Genomic DNA, 16,307 nt, shown 5'->3' with positions numbered 1-16,307 from the left:
TCTGCTGGTCATCCTCATATCTGGCTGCTTACGAAATCCCCAGGGCACCTTTGGTTTCTCCCTCCATCTGGCCATTTACCAACACCCGCTTTGGATGGACTTGTACCCCTCTCCAGCGCCTCCAGTGGGCTCTAGGTTCTGTTCCTCTGGGCATTTCCTAGATGACCAATATGTTCCAGTTTACCCAGGACTTCCCTGGGTTTAGCACTGAAAAAGCCCCAACGTCCCAGGAAACCCTTCTTTCTCGGGAAAACGGGGTGAGTCTAACACTAAAGTCCTCACAGTGTTACTAGCTCTGGGGGAGGAGTATGGGCCGATAAAAAGGCATTCCTTGACCACAAAAGTTTGGAAATACTGCAAATTACAACCCCCTCTTTGAGATTCACAATTATCTTCAAGGGTCTGAGAAATCCTACAGCAAAGAAATCTGGCTCTAATTTATGTCCTGGAGTTATTTGATCGTGGAAATCCCTCAGAATGGCTTCCAAGGGGCACAGTGGGGGACACGGCACCAGGGGCCTGGCTCCTAGACGGTCCCAGCTGGTCCCCTGACCCACCTCCAGATCAGTTTGGAAGATGATAAAAGACTGGGGTGGGGAAGACTTGGTACAGCCCTTCTGAGCAGGCTCTCATTCGAGCAGCAGTTCCCAAACGTAATGGGCCTCTACCCCCTGGATGTGCCACAATGTGGATTTGACTCAGGGGTTTGGGGGCCTGAGACCTGCATTCTTTTAAAAATATATATTTGTATTGCTTTCGGAGAGGAAGGGCGAGGGAGGGAGAGAAACCTTAATGATGAGAGTCGCTGATCGGCACCTCCTGCATGCCCCTAACCGAGCCCGCAACCCAGGCATGTGCCCTTGACCTGAATCGAACCTGGGACCCTTCAGCCCACAAGCTGACGCTCTATCCACTGAGCCAAACCAGCTAGGGCGAGATCCTGCATTCTAACAAGCTCCCTGATGCTGCCGCTCTGGGACCAGACTCACCTGCAGCTAGAGCCCCACCTGGACCCACCTAATCAGCACCCTGGGGATGAAGGGGGAGGGGAGGATGTGAGAACCAGTCCCCAGGGGCTCCAGTGCACGCCCAGGTCTGAAAACTGCTCTAGACCCGTGGCTCTCAGCCCGGTCACACGTCCCAGCATCAGGGCTGCGCTGTGCCAGGGTTGAGAACCATACATCCTGAATCTGCCAGACTTTAAGGTCTGGGTTATCAACTGGACTTTGGTCAGCAAGCTTGAAAAATGCTGGTTTCAGCCTTAGCTGGTTTGGCTCTGTGGATAGAGCGTCAGCCTGCGGACTGAAAGGTCCTGGGTTTGAGTCCAGTCAAGGGCACATGCCCGGGTTGCATGCTCGATCCCCAGTAGGGGGCATACAGGAGGCAGCTGATCAATGATTCTCTCTCATCATTGATGCTTCTATCTCTTCCTCTCCCTTCCTCTCTGAAATCAATAAAAATATATGTATAAAAAAATGCTGGTGTCGGCCAAGGGTCAGAACAGCCAGTGCCTGGAGGCAGGATTGCCTGCTCCTGGAGCCGTTGGGGTTCAGCAGGGTCAATGGGGCCAATATCTATAATAATAAAAGCATAATATGCTAATTAGACCAGACGCCCTTCGGGACAAAGCCGGGGCTGGGAGGGAAGCCCGGGTCCCAGGTGCCAGAGGGAAGCCGGTGCTGGCAGCTGGGGAAAGGAAGGCCTACTCTTGCACGAATTTCATGCATCGGGCCTCTAGTCCTTTAATAAAAAGTAAAAGCACAGGAAATAGGCAAGATAAAGGTTGAAGGCCAGCTGAGGGGGAAGTGAGGCAGAGAATTAGCTGAGATCTGGGGGAAGATTAAAGCCCTGAAAGATGCCAAGCTTAAAGGAGAACGCGCGATGCCCGCCGAGAGAGGGGTGTTCCCGTGGGTGAGCTTGCCCAGCAGTTGGTGGGGCGGGTCTCACCTCCTCAGCCCGTACACGTAGCACACGGCGATCGTCTCCACCAGCACGATGAGCAGCAGGGACAGGGTGGCCGCGTAGTCGTTGAAGATGTCGAACCAGTAGTTGCCGGCCTCCAAGGTGAACACCAAGCCCACAGCGCAGTTGAGGAGGCACACCAGACCTGGGCCAAGACACGGCTCACCTGCCTGCACCCACACCTGCCCCAGCAGGGCCGTGGGCGCCCGGGGGACTCGGCTGATGGGCTCATCCATGTGGGTTGGTCTCTCTGAGTGTGTGTGTGTGTGTGTGTGTGTGTGTGTGTGTGTGTGTGTTTGGGAGTGGAGGAAGGTGTCCCAAGGAGTGTCAGCGGGCAGCATCAATGGTAATTCACAAAGCTGTCCTGCAGGGGGCACCAGCTCAATGGAAAAGAGAAGGTTGTAGCATCCCTAGGGGATCTGGCCCAGGCTGTGAATTGGGGCTGGAGATGTGAGCTGCGGGCGACCCTCTGGGGACTTCCTAGGGAGGAGTCATGTCTGACCAGAGGGGTGCGGGCAGAAGGGAAGAGTCGAATGTTTACACAGCTCCCACCGCGGCCCAGGCACTTGCCACGCATTGAGCACTTAAGCCTCCAAGGCAGGAATCAAGGAGCCCCTTTTACAGATGGGGAAGCCAATGACCCTCTGCCTCCAGAATCTGGGTTCTTGTCCGGGTCTCCTTCGGCTGCCTCTCTTGGGCTCCCCACCAAGTACTGGCCTAAGCTCCCTCCTGCCCTTCCTCTGCTACCCGACATCGTACCAGTCACCGAGCCCTGCCTGAGGGGTCCCGCAGGAGAGGGGGTTTGTATGGCCAGCAGCTAACAGCACGCTGATGCAGCTGCAGGTGTGAGGCGGCTGCTCAATGTGGAGGGCACTGACCAAGGGTGGGCAGTACTTCAAAGACCTGGGCTGGGAGAAGGGACGTTGTGTGCCGGGAGCCGGTCCATCCTTGCTGTTTCAAGGGACCTGGCATATATGGCATACTGTTCTTAATATGTTTGCTCACCTTCTTGGCACTATGTGTTTTAACCAAGGTCATCTCTCTGAGAAAGGTTGTTTCCCCAGGTAGGGATTTTCCCCTGAAGTTAGGGAGGGAATAAAACCCCTTAACTAAGTGCCAGGCAGGTAATTAATCACTTTAACTACGAACAATCATGCTTAAGCTACATAATCTTTACTCCCTGGAATGGAGATAAGAAACGCCCTAACCTTTGGAATAGAGATTGATAGGATTGGAATCAACTGGTATAAATACAGATGTAACAAGACAACAGGAGACAGAACCTACACAGAACCTACACAGAACCTAGAGACAGAAGAACTTTGCTGGAGAGAACATGGCAAAAGATCCTGGGCAGAAACTGGAGACAGAACCTAGACACAGAACCTACACACAGAAGAACTTCGCTGGAGAGAATATGGCAAAAGATCCTGGGCAGAAACTGGCCACAGAACCTAGAGACAGAACCTAGTGAGAGAACCTGGCTACAGAACCTGGATAGAACATGGCAAGAGAACCTGACTAGAACCTGGTGACTGAACCTGGCTGGAGAACCTGGACAGAACCTGGCTGGAGAACCTAGCAAGGGAACATGGCTACAGAACCTGGCTGGAGAACCGAACCAGAACTTCGCTGGAGATCCTGACCAGAACTCGGCTAGAGATCCTGGCTAGGCTGCTGATCAACTGAACGCTGTCTCTGTGTCATTCCTTCTTCGCCAACTCCGTCCACACCTTTGGGGACCCCTGGACCTGCTGGGGTTGGACCCCAGCAGTTGTGGATGGTGTCACCAAGGGAAGGGGTGGGTGCACAGGGCTGGAGTGGAGCAGAGGGGAGGCGGAGTGACTGGGAGGTTAGGTTCTTCCCTAAAACCCTGCTGTCCACTGAGGGCAGAATGGTAGAGAGATGGGTGTCTGCTCTTACAATGGCTTATCACACGGGCAGGAGAGGGACAGCCGATCGCTAATTGTCACCGTGTGGGTGGGCCTCCTAGAGTTTGGGTGTAGACCGCACACAGAGCACATACGTGTGATTTCATGTACACGGAGCCCAACAAAGGGGGAAACAAACATAAAACGGTGGCAGTGAGACCAGAGGGGACTTGACTTGGGTCGGTGGTGGTTACTTGGGCGGATACATACGCCAAGTTCACTGAGTTTGTGCTTAAGGAATGTACACGCCGCAGCGGTTATGCCTCAATTAAACAAGGACAAAAGCGGCGTCTCTCCTGGCCTGGGAGCTCTGGGTGCCAGGCTGGGGAGCTTGGCCTTTTCCCCAAGTCGGGGTGGCCACTTCCCGTCCCCCTGGGGTGGAGAGCCAGACGCATGGGGTGATTGACACGTGCCAGGTCCCGACTGCCCAGGGGGAGGAGAAGGTGAAGGCAGGACTCCTGTGAGGTCGCTGGTCCCCACATCCTCCCTCCCCGAGTCCCGCCTCCTCCCCGCCCACCGCTCACCGGAGATGGCCTCCTTGGGCAGGTGGCGGGAAATGGCCTTGCTGTCGGTCAGGGGCGTGAGGATGGCGGCCGTGTTGCCCAGCATGCTCCCGATCCCCAGCATCAGCAGCATGAAGAAGTACAGCACCGACCACAGCTGGGACACCTCCATGTTCTTTATGGCCTCGGTGTAGACGATGAAAGCCAGGCCGGTGCCCTGGACGGCCTGCCCCCGGGGACAAGACCCCAGTCACACACCGAGGGACGCATGGCTCCCCGGACACCCCCGACGCTAAGCTGTGGGGGACCTCGGAGCTGGCTCTCCCACCTGCAGGCCAGCGCCCCGTCTGAGCCCCTAATGACAAGTGTTTACAACGGTTCTTTCAGGTGGTGGACACGTGGGTGCCGGTTATAGGATTCTTCGTACTTTCTGCCTTTTCAACATTTAAAAGGAAGAGGAAACAAGGGCACGGAGCACCCAAAGGAACCAGTGTCCCCGGGCAGCAGCCGGGGGGAGGGTGGCCCGTCCTCCCTTCTCCCGGAAGAGGCGGAGGGAGAAGAATTCCGTCCCTGAGACCTTGCCAGCGCCTTACCGTGTCCAGCTCCGACTCCAAGCTGCAGTTTTTAATCAGTGGGAACACCTTGCTGTATTGGTCGGGGTAGGTAGACGCCAGGTAGCCCTTCACCTGCTCCAGGTTGCTGGCTGTCAAAAAGCCATCTTCCAGGTCGAAAGAATTGGTCAGCAGCAGAATCACCCTGCGGGCAGAGCATGAGAATGACCCCCGCGAACAGAAAGGCCGCTGTCGCCAGCCTGCTGGGGGCTCGGGCCCACGCTGTCCCCCCGCCCGCCTCCTCTTTTCTGATTATGTAAGGTCCTCGCCAGAGGAATCTACTGATTGCCAACCTTTAATTTATTTAAAAAATATACTTTTATTGATTTCAGAGAGGAAGGGAGAGGGAGCGAGAGAGAAACGTCAACGATGAGAGAAAAATCATTGATCGGCTGCCTCCTGCACGCCCCACACTGGGGATCGAGCCCACAATCCGGGAATCGAACCCTGACCTCCTGGTTCATAGGTGGACGCTCAACCACTAAGCCACGCCGGCCGGGCAATTGCTGACCTTTTAAAGGGCAAGGTATTTAGAGGGGCTCTGAAGAAGCCTCGAGTAGGAACAGTGGTGACAAGAGGGACCAAGCGCACAGCGGGCTCTGTGACCGCTGTCCGGCTCTGTCCGGCCGAGCGTCTGTGATGGGAAATGTCCCAGGTCCGTGCCGTCCACTGTGGCCCCCAGGAGCCACATGTGGCCCCGAGGAATTGATTTAAATCCGTGGTTCTCAACCTTCTGGCCCTTTAAACACAGTTCCTCATGTTGTGACCCAACCATAACATTATTTTCGTTGCTACTTCGTAACTGTAATGTTGCTACTGTTATGAATCGTCATGTAAATCTCTGATATGCTGGATGGTCTTAGGCGACCCCTGTGAAAGGGTCGTTCGACCGCCAAAGGGGTCACGACCCACAGGTTGAGAACCGCTGATTTAAATCAAAATCTACGTTTAAGGAAGCGTTAAATTGACATTTAACCTTGTCAGGAGCCCCTCGCAGCTAGTGACACGCTGTTGGACAGGGTGCCTGCGGGTGTTTCTCGAATTTGGGAAAGATCACAGAGAGCAGCTTCTGGAATCTCCACGGCTCAGCCATGGAGCTCTCGGCTGCTTCTGGGGCCGAAGAAATGAAGGCTGTGGATGCCCTGCGTGCTGAGGGCTCTGAGTACATGGTGCCCCTCCCTTCGGGCACACGCTGAGTCGGCACAGGCCTCCAGCTGCTGCTGCCCGTGGGCAGAGCCTGCATTCGACACTGGATCGAGGACTGCAAGGCGGGTGCCCTGTGCCCCACACCCCTGGGTGCCTGGCATCCGCCTCTCCCCAGTGCCCCTTCCGCTTGAGTTTTGGAGACTCGCCTGCCCCTTGCGACCCTGCTCCCCGACAGCCCGGCTTACTTGTTCAAGCAGCTCTCGTAGTTGAAGGTGGCCTTGAAGCCGTAGATGGAGAAGGTGACGACGCTGGCGAATATGGAGGTGGAGCTGTTGATGAGGGACACGATGATGGCGTGCTTCTGGCAGTTGTTGGAGGGCTCGTTGTAGCTGGCGAAGGCGATCAGGCTGCCGAACCCCAGGCCGAGCGAGAAGAAGATCTGGGTGGCTGCGTTGATCCAGGCCTTGGGGTTGGCCAGCTGCTCCAGCTGGAAGCCAGCAGGGACAGGGTTGTGAGCCCAGGGGGGTGGGGGGACCCCAACCTCTCGGGCAGGGGAGGGAGGGCGGCCCTGGAGGACCCTGCCTGGCACATCCTTAGCAGATGAAACATCCCTCCTGCGTGTCCCCACAGCTCCTTCCCCGGGGGAGGTGTGCAGTGGGAAGTGTGGGGTGAAATCACTTCAAAAGGAACCAGGCCCCCGATGCCTGAGCTGGGCACTGCACGGGCCTGGGTCTCCCGAGATGGAGGTGGCGGGGCCTGGTGGTGAGGCCGAGGTCTGGGTTGAACCCCGGTGATGTGGCGGCAGGGGGGCTCTTGGAGGGGGCTGCCACCACAGCCATTTGTTCCCAGGGGCCATTCTTTGCTAAATGAAGAACCTGTCCTGTCCCCAAGGCAACCGTGACAAAGACTGGCTGTGGGGAGCCTGGGGAGGGACCCCGAAACCCCTGCCGAGAGTGGATTTGCCCCGAAGGGAAACCGAGATGATGCTCAGGGCAGATAACTTAGTCCACAGGCTGGAAGGCGGGGCTGGGGTGAGACTGGGGCCAGGAGGCCAGACATGGGGCAGCCGTAGGTGGGAGGCAGTGAGGACGAGGATGGGAGTGGACAGAAGACGCAATGCCCAGAAGTCACAGGGCTTGGGGACTGCTTGGCTGAGGGTGACTCAGCACCCGCAGGTCATCCATCCCCACCCAAGGCCTGGGGGCTCCCACCAGCCTCCTGGGTTCAGGACAGCTTTCTCCACCCTCCCTCTTGCCCTCTCCGCCCTCTGGAAGGGGCAGGAAGATGGGGCACCTCAGGCTGTCCCTCCGGCTCGTACCTTGGGGGTGAACATGTACAGCAGCCCGTTGGTGGCCCCGTGGAGCGTGAGGCCCCTGATCAGGTAGATGATGAGCACACAGTAGGGCATCGACGCGGTGAAATACACCACCTGCGGGCACCAGAGGGCAGAGTCAGGCTCCGGGAGATGTGGCCAGACCCTCAGCAGGCCCTTTGCCTACAGCAGACCCTCCGTCCCAGGAAACACCATGCTGTCTGGGCTCAGGCTGCGGACAGCAGGGAAGGCATGGGGTCTCGTCAGGTCCTGCGTCTGGGCTGGGAGACGGGTGGTGGGGCGTGGTCGCCAGGCCCGTAAGTGCCAGGAAATCCCTGGTTCCACAGAGAAGAGGAACGCAGAGCAGAGGCCGGCCCTCCACCTCCCTTCAACCTGGCCTCGTTCTGGGAAGGATCGGGGCCGCCCTCAAGCACATCCACCACAGGAACGTGTGTGCATTTTAACACCCCAGCACTCAGGCTGCCCCTCGCTGATCACCAGAACCTTCGGGGTGGACTGAGACAGCGGAGGGGCCAAAGCTCTCAGGCGGTGCCCATGGGAGGCCTGAGAGCAGGGCAGGTGTCTCTGGGAAATCTTCAACCATCTAAGGTTTTAAAGGAGGGAAAACTCCCTGTCTGGTTGCTTGGTGCTACTGGGCAGTGTGGCTGGCCCAGAAATGCCTGTCTTTTTCGGGGCGGGAAAGGCCTGGTTTTGAGATTGAGGGCTGACCTCTGACCACCTTTATATTTACCTGGCAAGTGGCTTGTGCCAGCGCACCGCCCGCCCGCCTCCCCCAGCCAGCTCTGCCCCTCGCTGGCAGGAGGCAGTCTGCCGTCCCCCCCACCCCAGCCCCGCCACCTTGCCCCCACCTTGCCGGTGGACTCGGTGCCCCGCAGGATGCACAGGTAGACTACGAGCCAGGCCAGGAGGAGGCAGAGCGCGGGCTCCCACTGCAGGCTGCCGCTGTCCTGGATGGATGGCGAGATGTTGAGGGTCTTCCGGTACCAGAAGTACTTGGTGGAGGAGGCCTGCTCACACTCCGCGTCGTAGCCTGTGTGGTTGGCGTTCAGTGGGCAGACGGACCACGGCAGGGGGTCCTGGGGTCAACACAGCATCACACAGAGAGGTGAGGGCTGAGGCCGAAGGTCAGGGGGGAGGATGGGAGGTGGCCCTCACACCAGGCTTTTGGAGGAGAAGAAAGCTGGTCCCCAAGGGCAGGTGGTGGGAGCCCTGAAGGCAGCCAGGGAGTCAGAGGGTTTGTCGAGGGCACAGATGAGGTAGGGAGTAGGGGGAGGCAGGGAGGGGGTGCACGCGGGGCTCCACACACTTTACAGTCCTAACTCTACCGTGGGTCAGAGAGACTGAATACACAAGCGGACAAGGGCCAGACTCCCTATGACAACAGAACTCTGCCCCGCAGCCCAGCTGGTGTGGCTCAGTGGTTGAGCATCAACCTATGAACCAGGAGGTCATGGTTCCATTCCCGGTCAGGGCACATGCCCGGGTTTCAAGCTCAATCCCCAGAAGGGGGGCGCGCAGGAGGCAGCTGATCAGTGATTCTCTCTCATCATTGATGTTTCTATCTCTTCCTCTCCCCTTTCCCCTCCTCTCTGAGATCAATAAAAATATATTTAAAAAGAAAAAAAAAGAACTCTGACCCTCAATCTCCGGCCTGTCCCGGTGGCCACCTGCCCTGCGCCCTGGCCCCGCCCCACGCCCCGGCCCCTCTCACCTGGAAGGAGTGGAAGAGGTACCAGAAGGCCCAGGCGTTGATGACATTGTAGTACATGGACAGGAAGAAGGACACCACCACGCTGGCGACGCCTGTGGGAAGCAGAGGGCGCTGAGGGGCCGTCCCCGCCCGCCAGCAGCCCTGGCCCCCCCTCCACGCCCCCTCTACCCCCGTGCGCCCAGGATACCCCTGCAGTTACTGGGCTGGCAGAACGTCCGCAGCAGGTGTGTGGGGCTCCCCGTGACCAGGGTCTGCGGGCACTGCTAAGGGTTAGCCTCGTCCCGCTTCTCTCTCCCGGCTCCTGGGACAGGAGGAGTGGCATTTCTTGGAGCCCTGAGTGCCAGCTGCTGTGCTAAGAACTGTATGTGCCGTGGGCGTCATTATCCCCTCACAGAGGAGAAAACCGGGCACAGAGCTCGCCTGAGACCCGGGCTGGGAAGAGGCAGACATTGTGGTTGCCCCCTCCTGGCTCACCTGAGTCAGGTCACCTGGGCCAATCCCCGCCCTGGGGTGGCAGGGAGCAGGGGTGTGAGGAGGTGTGTGGGGTGCAGGGGTCCCGGGGTGGGAGTGGGAGAGGACAGCAGAGCAGGGGATGGCTGACAACCAGCGGTGTCTGCAGGCGCCGCCCGTGCGCGCCTCTGCCCAGCCCAGCCCCTGGCTCCGGGACATCTCAGGAGTTTGAAACTGGCCGTGGTGTTGTGTTCACACCACACGCAGCAGCCTTCCCGCACCCCACCTGAGAGCCGGTGGTTAAACATTCACCAGCCCCCGTTGGGCACAAACATCTGGCCTCTTTTCTAGAAGCAGCAGATGACGCCTCGGAGAAGCCCTCTGGGATTGCTCGCCTGGGCGGACTGTCAAACCACACACCTCCGTGCTAAACATTAACAGCCACGCACGGTGGGAGGCAGTTCGGGTTTGAAGATGACTCGTGAGGGCACTGGGCACATGTCTCCTGCGCCAGAGAGAGTCACGGACAAGTTTACGCCCTCCTTGCCCCTGGGATGTCACTCTGGCATCCTGTCTGGGGCGGGATCATTGGCAGAACAGAGCGTGGGCATCGCTGGTCAAAGTTCCTCCTGCTGGCAGAGGCAGCCCAGGAGCGGGAGGGTGTGAAGGCAGGTTAACCATCTCCCCAGGGTGCCCAGGACCCGGGCTCAGGGCGGACAGGCAGTCGGGCAGCAGGCGCGCCCAGCTTCCGTCCACCCGAGATGCTGATGACAGCCCTACAGCCTCTCAGTGGTGGGAAGAAGATGCAATGGGCTGATGTGTGCGCATATGCTCTACAGGCCAGCACCTGGCACACGCAGTGCTCGCTGAGAGCAGGTGCCATTCAGGGCCAGCAGGGGGCAGTGCCAGGTGGTTGTTAGTAGGACACTGAGGCACAGCCCCAGCGGGCGGCTGTTTCCTCTTTACAGACTAGCAACCTGCGGTCCAGAGAAGCAATGCGGTCTCAGGTCCCCACCTGTGCCTCCTCCCTTCCTCACTCCTGGGGACGGGGAGCCAGCCCTGCTCAGCCATGTTCTGTGGCAGTCAGTCCCTCCTGGGCCGTCTGTCCATCCCCATCAAGGGCTCTCTCTTGGGCCTTGTGCTTACCCTTTGCTCCCACCCCCACCGGGGCTGCCCAGGACACAGGGAGGGGGTCTCCCGGTGGGGGAGGCTTGAGAGCATCACCTACCAACACCGCTCAGGTAGGGGCTGATGGTCCTCCAGGCGCCGATGCTGCCCTGGCGCATGCGCTGTCCAACCGCCAGTTCCAGGTACAGGAGCGGCATCCCCTCCACAACGAGCATGATGAGGTAGGGCACCAGGAAGCTCCCTGTGGCGTGCAGGGCCAACAGCCAGGTCACCAATGGGCTGTACTCCGCAACCACCCGACCTCCCTGCCAACAACCAACCTCCCTCCCTCCCTCCCTCCTCCCTCCCTCCCTCCTTCCTTCCTCCCTCCCTTCCTTCCCTCCCTCTCTCTCCCCCTCCCTCCCTCCCTCCCTCCCTCCCTCCTTCCTCCTTCCCATTCTCCCTTCCTTCCTTCCTTCCTTCCTCCTTCCCTCCCTCCCTCCCTCCCTCCCTCCCTCCCTCCCTCCCTCCCTCCCTCCTTCCTTCCTCCCTCCCTTCCTTCCCTCCCTCTCTCTCCCCCTCCCTCCCTCCCTCCCTCCCTCCCTCCTTCCTTCCTCCCTCCCTTCCTTCCCTCCCTCTCTCTCCCCCTCCCTCCCTCCCTCTCTCCCTCCCTCCTTCCTCCTTCCCATTCTCCCTCCCATCTCTCCACTTGCCCATTCATCCTTCTGTCTTTCCACTCATCCTCCACCTTCTGCCTTCACACTCTTCCACCTGTCATTCCTCTCATCTATCCATCATCCATCATCCATCATCCATCCATCCATCCATCCATCTCTCTTCAGCCATCTATCCTTGGATGATGACACCCAGCCATGCCCGTGAAAATCTTTGTGGCATATACGGATCCTTCCACATTATTTTACCAAGAATGTTGGAACTCTGGGTCTGTGAGACAGTTCACAGCAGGGAGGGTGCGACACAAACATTGGTTTTCCTACCTGCCTCTCTAATCCATATGGTTTATCTAAAGATTCTTTAAAAATCACAACAAAGGCTCCAACTCATGTGTTTGCTAGTGGGTTTTTTCTCTCGCCTTGGTGGTGAGAGCTCAGTGTAGCGCTCTGGCGCCCTGGGAGATCTGAACTCGTCGTCATTAAAGTAGCTGGGCTGACGTTGTAGCTCATAGTAACACTGATTGGAATTATTTTACTCACTCGTCTTTAAGGTGAAAATGTAGTTTCATCAGTTTGATTATATTTCAAATGAGGAATGCAAGTGGTCTTTAAGAAAAGTGTATGTTTTTTACGGGGGTTGGGTTATTTTGTGTGTTTTTTTTTAGGTTTGTTTTTGTGTGTGTGTGTGTTCTCATCTGAAAGAAGATAAAATGTTTGAAATCCAAGTATGATGTGGGAGGCAGTCAGACCTGAGCAGAACAAGGACGATGGGCCAGGTGCAGAGGCCACAGGGTGGAACGCCCCGGGTGCCTAGCAATGGGTGAAACTGGGAACACAGGAATCTCGCCCACAGGGTGAACTTTCCTTCCCTAGCATATCGCTGGCTGGCACGGTTTCGACCTCCTGACCTTTCCTCCCCAGAGATAACATCTAGGCCTCGGTTGTATTTCAGCTCCAGGCCCGGAGGCCCAGCTGCAATGATGAAGGACTCCCTCCCCCTGAGCTGACCAGTCAGCGGAGACCCGGAGACCCAAGGACACACTTGGAAAGCTGATGAGTATTCTATTGAGGTCCACCTCTGGGACCTCCCCTAAAATCTCCACCCTTAAAGGCGCTTAGGATGGAGGACCGAGCGCTCTCCCACTCCTCACCTCCCTGCCTCCCCACCTCCCCGCCTTTGCCTTCCTCTCTCCTAAGCTCAAGGACCCTTTTGCTTCTGTAATTTGTTTCCTGAGCCCATGTCTTCTACCTTTCACTTCTTCTACCTCTGTGACCTTCTACATAAACTTTCTCTTAGAGTTTGAGTCTTGCCTCTGAATTCTTTCCTAGCCAGAACTCAAGTACTGAGGTTGCTGAGCCCAGGTCCGGTCTGACCCCGAGGGCCTCACACCTGGTGCCATTCTTGCCACCAGCACAGGGACAATAGTTCTTACTGCTACGAGGTGTAATAGGTATTACTCACGAATTTGATAGGTTCCCAATTTTCATGTAGTGCTGGCTCCACTTCCAGTGAGAGTACAAATACGTTGTAGCACCAAGCGGCTAAATCGCCTAATCATGTGTTTGTGTAAAAAGAGACTTGCCAAGATCTGTTTGACTGCTGAATCTCCAACATCCAGACTCTTAAGGAGAACACCTCTTAAGGGGCCTGCAAACTACGCATGATGAACGTTCTTGTGTTGCATTAAGGAATGGCCATTGGCTCACTCACCGTATCTATGGTACGGTGGCTATAAATACAGTCACTTACAAACAATAAAATCCCCATTCCATCCTCCACTGTGGTGACTAATGGTTAGTCAGGGCCGGCCACACAGAGTTGCTAAATATTTTGCACATCATCCCCGAGTCCTCCCACCCAGCTGCCCACCTTCACATATGGCTTTCGGCGTTTTGCAGCCCCGATGTGCCCGCCAGGAAGGATGTGCGGAACAATTGTTTCACTTTCTCCAGGCCAGACCTGGAGCTGGGTGTGGGGTGGATAGGAGATTAGCCGCCCTGCTCCCTGCCCTGGAGGGATCACCTGGACAGAGGAAGGTCAGCTGCCTCTTCTTGGTCCAGCTCACAAGCTAGTCCTCCAGCCTCACATCTTCAGAGATAAGGCAGGGGCTTGTGGTGTCTGTGTGGGGAGGCCTGGGGGTCCCCAATAGACAGAGCCTAGGCTACCACCTCCTTTTAGAGAGCACCTCTATATGTGTGTTTTATACCGTGGCCTTCAGCCTAAAATTTCATCTTTAAAAAATGTTTTATTGATTCTAGAGAGAGAGGAAGGGAGAAGGATAGGTAGAAACATCCATCGGCTGCCTCCTGCACGCCCCACACTGGAGATCGAGCCTGCAACCTGGGCATGTGCCCTGACCAGGAATCGAACTGGTGACCTCTTGGTTCACGGGTCAACGCTCAGCCACTGAGGCATACCAGCTGGGCCTAAAATTTCATTTTAATGAAACTGACTAATACTAAATTTTACACCCACTGATTCCCAAGGAGCCATCTGTAGACAAGCATCCTTGGTGATAGTGGGAGCCAGCGAACGGAGCCACAGATGCCCCCCCTCTGCCCCACACGTGGACAGCGGCAGGCAGCCTGTGTGTGGGGGTCACCACATCAGACACCATCCCCCTTCCAGGCAGATGCCTGACCCACTGCTTCTCCTGTTGGTCCCGCCCCTCCTTCTCCGCAGCCCTTCGGCCATGGCCATTCCTCCCCCAGGTCCATGGCTGTGAACCTGAGAAAAAGGTCCAGTGGGAAAGAGGGCAGGATCTGAATAATAAAAACCCTGACGCTACAGTGCAGGGATTAAGGTCTGGTTACAGAGGAACAGGCTCTGAAAGTTCAAGGTAAACAACGAAATTCACACATGCTTACATAAGCAGCTAACACAAAAACGCCGCCACTGCGGGTGTGTGCTGCCCTATAACCCCCGGGGTCTCCCAGGCCCTCTCCCAACACACCATGCACCTCTGCGTCACCCGTTAGTAGCTGCAACATTCCACTAGGAAAATGGGTCCAGAATTCATTCCATCGGTCCTTGGGCACTTGGTCTGTGGCTAGGTTTCTGCCATCCCAATCCCAGCTGTGGCGCAGAGCCTGGCCCACGTGTGTGGTTATTTCCTTGGGTATAAATCCCAGAGGAGGTGGCAGTGAACGCGACCAGGCAGAGCCCAGTGGCTCTCTCACTGCAGAGAGGAGGAGCGCAGGGCCCGCACCGTGAGGCCTCGGGGTTCTCCTGTTCCTCTGGGGCCTAGAACAAACCCTGCCCTCTCACTTCTGGGCCCTGAAGACACGCCGGCTGCTCCCCTCCTGCCCTGCAGAAAGGCATCTCAGCACCGTCCTAGGCTTCTCTCGCCAGCAAGGAGTCCACCAGGGGCCCACCCAGGGCATCCTGAGAATAAGGTGGTGTTGACACACCTGCCTGGAGCAATATCCAGACTCTCTGTGGTTACAAGTAAAGCTCAGGGTGTTAAACAGTCACAGCAAGGTGCAGGAAAGCTTGTCCCTGCGACAGGGCCAGTCCGATGGCCCTCTGCCCGATAATGGAGCATGGGGCTCCATTATACTGCCCCACAAATATCCAAACACACAACTAGAACAATATGCAGAGAAAACGAACTTCAATATCTCAGACTGTATACCCAAAAACCCACCCCTCAAAATGCATCATCTATATGTATAAAAGCCTGATAGGCAAAGTGTCCCCTCGGGAGTTCAACTGAAAGACCGGAAGTTGGATTGCTCACTATGACATGCACTGACCACCGGGGAAGGCGTGGAACGAAGGAAGGCCCTGGCCAGCAGCTGGAAGGACCGGATCGGCCCTGATTGCTGTCCAGCCCTAGGGACCCTACCTGTGCACGAATTTCATGCACAGGGCCTCTAGTGGGCCTATATGTATAACTCAAGACTTTTAAAAATTTCTAGAAGAAAACACGCGAGAAAATCTTTCTGATCTAGAGATGACACCAAAAGCATTACCTGTGAAAGAAAATATTGACAAACGGGACGTCCTTTTAATTCTCCGTGAAAGACAGCGTTAGGAGAATAAAAAGACAAGCCACAGACTAGGAGAAAATGTTTACAAAACACATATCTGATAAAGACTTTGTATCTAGAACATATAAGGGACTCTCAAAACTCAATAATGAGAGAAAAAAGGAACCCTGTACAAAACAAAATTGAGCAGACATTTTACCAAAGAAAATGTATCAATGGCAAATTAGCACGTGAAAAGATGCTCAACATCAGCGTTCACTAAGACGATGCAAATTCAAACCCCAGTGAGATGCCACTGCACACGCGTTAGAACGGCTCAACTCGAAGATGCTGGGGGCCCCTTCCCGTGCTGGACGGGATGCTGTCGGATTCACGAGCCACTTAGTAAAGCCAATACCAAGTGCCCGGGAGGGTTTGAGAGCTCCCATAGTTGCCGGGGAAATGGAAAAAGCTGCGGCCTCTCTGGGAAGCAGCTTGGCAGTCTCTTGTAACTTAGCATACACTTACTACAGGACCCCACAATGCCAGTCCTGGTGTTAACTCTAGAGAAATGAACACTCACCTTCACACAAACCCCTATACACGATGTTGATAGCAGCTCTAGTCACAGTTGTGGGAAACTGGAAACAACCTAATTACCCTTCTATGGGTGAACGGGTGATACAGGCCGCACATCCACACATGGGAGACTTAACTACTCAGCGACGAAAAGGAACACGCTACTGCCGCTCCCAACAGCCCGGGAGCATCTCAGAGAAGCATTATGCCTTCAGCGGTTCTCAACCTGTGGGTCGCGACCCTTTGGGGAGTCAAACGACCCTTTCACAGGGGTCGCCTGAGACCATCGGAAAACACATATATAATTACATATTGTTTTTGTGATGAA

At 56.3% G+C, this 16,307-nt stretch overlaps 1 protein-coding gene across 4 annotated transcripts in view; it reads right to left on the bottom strand.

Annotated features, from left to right (window-relative positions):
* Positions 1–16,307, bottom strand: part of SLC6A20 (solute carrier family 6 member 20) — a 28,249-nt gene that overhangs the window by 3,309 nt on the left and 8,633 nt on the right. For all 4 annotated transcript variants that reach the window (XM_036333073.1, XM_036333071.1, XM_036333072.1 and 1 more), the window contains exons 2-9: positions 10,876–11,016; positions 9,198–9,289; positions 8,335–8,562; positions 7,472–7,582; positions 6,399–6,640; positions 4,990–5,152; positions 4,418–4,622; positions 1,948–2,107 (exon numbers count right to left, since the gene is read on the bottom strand). In XM_036333073.1, coding sequence (XP_036188966.1) covers positions 1,948–2,107; positions 4,418–4,622; positions 4,990–5,152; positions 6,399–6,640; positions 7,472–7,582; positions 8,335–8,562; positions 9,198–9,289; positions 10,876–11,016 — 1,342 coding nt within the window. The remainder of the gene's footprint in view (positions 1–1,947; positions 2,108–4,417; positions 4,623–4,989; positions 5,153–6,398; positions 6,641–7,471; positions 7,583–8,334; positions 8,563–9,197; positions 9,290–10,875; positions 11,017–16,307) is intronic.

Source organism: Myotis myotis, unplaced genomic scaffold (assembly GCF_014108235.1).
Source record: "Myotis myotis isolate mMyoMyo1 unplaced genomic scaffold, mMyoMyo1.p scaffold_m19_p_13, whole genome shotgun sequence".
Classification (NCBI taxonomy): Eukaryota; Metazoa; Chordata; class Mammalia; order Chiroptera; family Vespertilionidae; genus Myotis; species Myotis myotis.
This window is presented reverse-complemented; position numbering and strand designations above follow the sequence as displayed.